This window comes from Camellia sinensis, chromosome 11, assembly GCF_055761805.1.
Source record: "Camellia sinensis isolate YWXY chromosome 11, ASM5576180v1, whole genome shotgun sequence".
Lineage (NCBI taxonomy): Eukaryota > Viridiplantae > Streptophyta > Magnoliopsida > Ericales > Theaceae > Camellia > Camellia sinensis.
Genome location: NC_138971.1, coordinates 91,825,037 through 91,831,695, shown reverse-complemented (window position 1 = coordinate 91,831,695; position 6,659 = coordinate 91,825,037). Strand labels below are relative to the sequence as shown.

Here is a 6,659-nt window from a genome sequence, read left to right as displayed (position 1 = left end):
TTTCTCTATACCTCTCCATATCCTTTTTGTATGCCTTAATATGGACCTGCATCGATGATCCTAATCGTCTATCTCATAAGTATCGTAATAAAAGTCATTTATTCAAAAAATGAGCTTCATCAAAAAATTATGAACTTCAGAAAAAATTGCATTTTTTTTAATAAAATAAATGACAAATGTGATTGGGAATTTAAACCATCCATTTTATAAAATAAAATGTTTTTGTTCCTATGTTTATAATTTTTTTAATGAAGCTCATTTTTTGCTTGAATGACCTTTATTACAAAACTTACGAGATATACGGTTCAGATTATCGGTGTGAGTCCAAATTGAAACCTAAAAGAGGAGTATGGAAAGATGAACGTATGGAGGGGAGTCTATCCTAATTAGGGTATGTGCATTGCGCACTTTTAAAACTTTTTAAAATTAAAACAAAGGGTACTTTTTTTTTTCTTTTGGTATTATATGTTTGCTTATTTGTGCATTATATGTTCTATCTGTGCCCTGCACACTTTTAAAAAAAATAAAAATTAAAAATGACACATATTTGTCTATTTTACAAATCAAAAAATGCAGATTAATATTTATATAATTTTAAAATTTTAGCATGCCACAACTTTGCGCTCAAAAGTTGACAGTTTTTTTTTTTTTTTTGATTTCACATATTTTTTTGCTTTAAATTTGAATTTTTTTCACTTGTGATTAAAAAATTATGTCACTCAATTTACACGGTGATATTTTTTCAATTTATGAATCATAGTTTGCATACCAAAGTGTTGCCATTGATTTCCTTGGCCATAATATACTTCAAATTAATTTCAAAATTGATTTATCTGTTGTTTTGCGCAGGTTTGTTTGTTAAATTATTTTTCTTTAGAATTTCATATTCAATATAACCCTCTGCTCTTGCAAACGTATTCTTATCTAATGGTAGAACTAATTCTAAATAATTTTGAGATTGTAAATAATGTTTTGTGATTATGTTGTGATTGATAAAAAAGTTCTCAAAAACAGTTCCAAACCAAAATAGACTGCATTTTACAAGTTCGGTCTAATTTGGTTTGGTACAACCATAGGTAATGGTTCAATCCCTAATTTACTCCTAAACCGAATTAATTCGAGCCATGCTCACCCCTAATAAGTGCAGAAGAACTGCCCTATACATGTTCTTTATTCTGCAGTAAACAAGGAAACTAAATTTTGAATTAAACCATCCATCACACAGGTGTGAGTACTGCTTCATTCCTTTGAAATATATGCTTCGTTATCTTGACCAATTGGAAACTACAGAGTTGGTTACAAAAACACTTCAATTGTTAGGTTACTTCCTTTTCAGGACCCTCTTTGGTACAAGTCAGAGATGTCATCCAGGCAAAAAAAAGTTCAATAGTTGAGACTTTGAACCACTTAAGCAGAGTTACCATTTAAACACAATTAGTAATAAAGTTCATTCTTCAAGCATGGCCTTAGCAGCATCAATCAATATTGGTCTAAGATCAACAGAAGCCCTACCAAGCACAGTATAACCTTCCTTGTCCTCTACATCCACATTCGCTCCATGCCGTATCAGAAGGAGAGCTACCTGTCAACCAAACAGAAACAGAAAGAGATTTCGAAATGCTTCCTTTTGTCCTCAATTTTTTTCAGACAAAATAACAAAAATCTCAAGGCATATCTCTTTTTTTCCATTTCAAATAGTCATTCTGAATAACAGTACCAATTTCTAGTGGCAAAGTAGACACTAGATCAGAGTTGTGTTTGATGACAGAATAGTTAATATGGTAACAAAAGTTTCAGTTGAAAGCAGCATGTGGAATGCTAATCTTTACCATCTCCAATGGAAATGAAAACACATGCACCGCAGAATGCTAAACTTTTCCATCTCCAAGTATGGACCTGAGAGATATATCGGCATTCCTTGCCCTTTCAACAGAAGACAACAATGACTAAACAAGAGACAGAATTTTCATTTTCTTGCTCTCCACACACACACGCAAGGAACTTGAAAATGAAATCATATGTCAAAAGGACACAACAAAGCTGCATGCTATCGTTAACCCAAAACATTTTTGAAAACGATGACATTCACAAACACATAATCAAGAGTCCTTAACATGAGAGGCTGGCCATGGATGAGTTTGAATTCCCCTAAAAAAATTGAAATTGAAGATTGAGGTGAAATGAATGAAAATCCAATTATTTCAAAATTTCATTTTTTTATTTTTTTATTGGCGCTAGGGTATCCGGATCAAAGCCCAACTAATCCCCAAGGGTTTATAGGCCCTCGGCAAGGAGTTTTCCGCAGGTGCACCACGGTTAATTCAAGGGTTTTTCTCCAGTTCGATGCCCCCAAGAAATTGTTAGCATCTAAGAGGTTTCGATCCTGAACCTTGGAGGGAGCACAGGGCAACCACTTGGGGTTTCAAAATTTCACTCTTTTAACAAGTACATTAAGGCGGTGTTTGGGAAGCAGTGGGATAGGCTATTTTATTGACTTACATTAAAAAATAAAATAAAAAAATTTAAAAAAAATGTAGATCGGCAGCCTACATTTTTTGGCACTGACAGCCTACCACTGTACTTGGCGGGCTGTCCCACCGGTAGTAAATTACACTTTTGCCCCTTTATATCAATTTTGAAAAAAGTGGGATTAAGGACAAATTTGTCATTTCAACCTTAAACATCATTTCAAACACATTTTTCAATACAACTCAAATAAAACTTCATCCCATCTTCCCAAACACAAAAACTAAAATAGCCAAAACGTCTAAAAAATAGCCACTTCCCAAACACCCACTAAGTTAGATGATAGTTGTGAAATTGACATACCACTGCCAATGGCATCACCACCACCACAAAGCTCTTTGAAAAAACACTAACATTGGCACAACAGCACCACTGGCATGGCTGCTATCGGTGTTGCCACTATCAGCACTACACAACTGACACATGTCACACACCATAATTATACTAATAGTTGATTAGCAAATTCTTGAAGACTAAAACTAACAAATTAAAAAATTTAAAATTAGGAATTGAACTAAAGATTTGGCCATCCAATATGTTACAGGGGCTTGAGGAAGTATAGAATTCAATCTGCTAGATATCCAGATGCTGGAATACAGAATTGGAGCTTAGAAAGCTCTTTCCAATCGAAATCCACCCTCAAAATACCCTAGAAGTTAAAGAAAGATGAGTCTGAAAGGCAACACAGACATGTTTGTTTGGTAATACAACTCAATTCCAGATGGCCTTAATCTACTAGACAAATTGAAAATTAAGACAAATAGAACGCATGTTGCAATAGCTTAGGTTAACATACTTCATAAATAAAAATCCAATGAATTTTTTATGCATCAAGTTTTTGAGGATTAGATAACAATAATAATTACCTCTTTGTTTTCGCATATTACTGCACTCATTAGGGGAGTTTGACCTGCTTTATCAATAGCATCAACCTCAGCTCCTTCCTCAATTAAAAGTTCACACAACTCTGAGTTCCCTGTGCTTGCTGCACGATGCAAAGGGGTGCATCCAACCTAAAAGAAATTAAAATCAACCAAATACTGAGGGAGGAAGTCCAAGACCTATGCTATCAGCAGCACAAAACAAGCTTAATGAAAGTATATATATATATATAAGCAAAGAGGCACTAGTGTGATGTTACATGCCTTGTCCTTCAAATTGATATTTGCACCATGTGAAAGTAGAATTTCAGCTATTTTCAACCAACCCTTGCTAGCAGCATAATGAAGAGCAGTACGACCGCCATTATTTTTCAAATTAACATCAGCCCCTGTGCATTCAGCAGAAGTATAAAAATGTCGCTATTGATATACGATGATATCACTTTGACAAGAAACTACAAACTTTGGCTAAATGGCTAATTTGAACAAATAGAAAGAAAAAACTCCACGTATACTCAAGATAGATCCTATAAAAACACCAGCAAAAATTGTTCAATAACATTCATAAAACCAATTAAAGGCACAATTAGTAACACACTATCAGTTAATGGGTCACATCATGCACACCATTTCCCATAATAGTGCCAAATGTCTCAAGTACCTCAAAGAAAAAAGATGGTACTTGGGAGGCTCACCACATTGAGGTCAAAACATAGCAATCCATAAGCAAAGGACATACACCAACGATTGATGGATCAATCATCAAAGAATATATAAAACTCTATTCTTCATATTACAATTTACTCAGTGGAATATGATTCAAGAGTGATTCAATCAGAGATATCATTTTAATGTCGAAGACAAATAGGTGGTGTCACCAATTCATCTTTGTATTAATGATTTTTTTTCCCAAATTCATCCTACTTAATAATGTTTCTGTTGGAGTGATATGCATTGTTGGGTGCTTTCCTAATAGAGTAAGCTGTTGGGACTAGTGGTGAAAAGTTTTAGGCTCAAGTCTCTTTGTCTGCATTGGTTTTCCATGTACATTCTATATCTCTCTATGTTTGAATGATTGCATCTAGCTGTGCAAGTGAGGATTACACGTGAAGTAGGGTGTTAAAAAGCTTGACATGCATTGTTTGGTCCATTTCCTAACATGTCACAGTTTAAGCTTTTGAGACTAGTAGTCATCTAACATTCTCACACCCTTGACCACCCTTAAAACCTCACAGAAATTGGCATATTGAAGGTACAGCACACTGCACAGAATCAGCAAGCTGCTTGAACACAAAAACAAACAATTAAAAAGATAAAATGAAGAATTCATCCATTAAAGCAAGCTACACAAACAAACACACATATATTTTAAAGGTCTCCATGAAATAGAATCTCTCAAAATCTACTTCCTCTAATCTAAAAAGGGTACATGTGTTAGTCTGCACCATTAAATCTTGAATGATACCATATTAGTTACAGTTAATATAAAATAACCTTGCCAACCTTAAAATTCTCACAATAACTAAAGCAACAGCTCTGAGCGAGTGCTCTGGACTTGCAAGCAACCCATCACTCACATTTATGCAGTCTTCTTCTCCCAATTATATATTTTATTTTTCTCTAGAAAGATATATTTGTTCCTATGACATACAACTAACTAGCTCGGACTTATTTTCGAGACCATCCAACACAAACTTGAAACAAATAATAGAAACTCTTTTGGAACTTGATAACAATTCCTTACCACTGCTGAGCAAAATCTCCACAATTTCTACATTCCCACTGCTAGACGCGGAATGAAGTGGCGCCCAGCCCTCCTCATCCGCACTGTTTATACCAGTTACAGATGGATCTGCAGCTGATAGTATCTTCACAACCTAATCAATTCATTATAAAAATAAAAAAAAACATCAAGAACAAAATTTCAAAAACGGAATAGTACAATGCATGTCAACAAGAGCCATCAGATGAAAATTCGACTAAAAGGTTCGATTTTCCACAAAATGATCCTCAAAATCAACAGAAAATGTGTATGCCAAACTAATTATTGATTTAATTGCTCAGACAAACGTAGAATAAGTAAATAAAGACAAATCCTTTAAACCCTAACAATAGCTTTGGTAAGTAAAAAAGATGAATTGGAAGAGAGAAAGAGAGGTGGACCTTGGGGTGAGCTGAAGAGGCAGCGACGTGGAGGAGCGAGCGGCAATCTTCGTTCCTGAGAGAGAGGGCTTTGAGAAGCTGATCGTGTGAGAGAGCTTCGAAGAAGGAAGAGTCGCCATTTTCGGCGGAATTGAAGAAGTCATCGTTCTTGATTGCTTCTGCTCCGACTTCTGGCTTCTTCGGAGGATCGATTTCCATTTCCATTGAGACGCTTCAACTTCCACGCTTTAGGGTTGCTTTCAGGGTTTTGGCTATCATCCGTCCAAACTACGCTCGGTTTGGGCTTTTAAATTTTTAAAAATAATTTTCGAGTAACTCGCACTTTATTTTTTTTTTGTCAAATTTTTAAGATATTTTAATTAATTATTTCTTTATTTTTTAATTTACTTAATTTCAGTTGATTCAAAGAGATTATTTATCCATGCCGTCGCTGCATCTTTTTTTCTATTTTTCTATCACTTCTTGCCATATCTGAGAGTTAAATCTAGCAAAGTCTAAAAGGGTTCCTTGGTTTCACCGCATCTTTTTCCCATTTTTCTATCACTTCTTGCCATATTGAGGATCGAATTATCTGAGGGTCGAATCTAGTAAAGTCTAAAAGGATTCCTTGGTTTCGCCGCATCTTTTTCCCATTTTTCTATCACTTCTTACCATATTGAGGGTCGAATCTAGCAAAGTCTAAAAGGGTTCCTTGGTTAGTTGTTGGCTGTAATTGTATACTTATATCTGGTTGTCTATGCTTTCTTTTCTTTTCTTTTTTTTATCGAAAAATATTAGTTGTTAGTTGTTAGATTAGCAGAGAGAAATTCTCTCTACCCTTGGCAAAGCATCTAAGTGCTTGCACACACTTAATTCAACCCCCCTAAAGAGAATTGAACCCATGACCTCATTGGGACTAAACTCTAAGGAAGGCATGGTAGCCGACTAGGCTCAGTGGCATGGCATGCTGCTGGCCTTGGCCTTGGCATGGCATGCCGCTGGTTTTGGCTGGGCTGCCTTGGCCGTGGCATGCCATGCTGCTGGCTTTGGCCTTGGCATGGCATGCCGTTGGCTTGAAAATCGAGCGACCCCGTCATTCGAATTGTAGTC

General features: G+C 35.6%; 1 protein-coding gene across 1 annotated transcript; it reads right to left on the bottom strand.

Moving 5' to 3' along the window:
• Positions 1-1,242: 1,242 nt before the first annotated feature.
• On the bottom strand, positions 1,243-5,867 carry LOC114287781 (Ankyrin repeat family protein). The gene is made up of 5 exons (XM_028231226.2): positions 5,571-5,867; positions 5,152-5,284; positions 3,672-3,796; positions 3,393-3,539; positions 1,243-1,582 (listed from the first exon to the last, which is right to left on the bottom strand). The coding sequence occupies exons 1-5, from the start codon at positions 5,772-5,774 to the stop codon at positions 1,448-1,450; spliced, it is 744 nt and encodes a 247-aa protein (XP_028087027.2). The 5' UTR covers positions 5,775-5,867; the 3' UTR covers positions 1,243-1,447.
• Between the last annotated feature and the right edge of the window lie 792 nt (positions 5,868-6,659).

What these genes read in the sequence shown, in the direction of transcription:
- LOC114287781 (XM_028231226.2), bottom strand. Translation starts at nt 5,774, where the DNA reads ATGGAAATGGAAATCGATCCTCCGAAGAAGCCAGAAGTCGGAGCAGAA. An exon ending in CCTCTTCAGCTCACCCCAAG is followed by an intron (nt 5,285 to 5,570) that starts GTCCACCTCTCT and finishes TGAATTGATTAG; the next exon opens with GTTGTGAAGATACTATCAGC. An exon ending in TAATATGCGAAAACAAAGAG is followed by an intron (nt 1,583 to 3,392) that starts GTAATTATTATT and finishes TTTGGTTGACAG; the next exon opens with GTAGCTCTCCTTCTGATACG.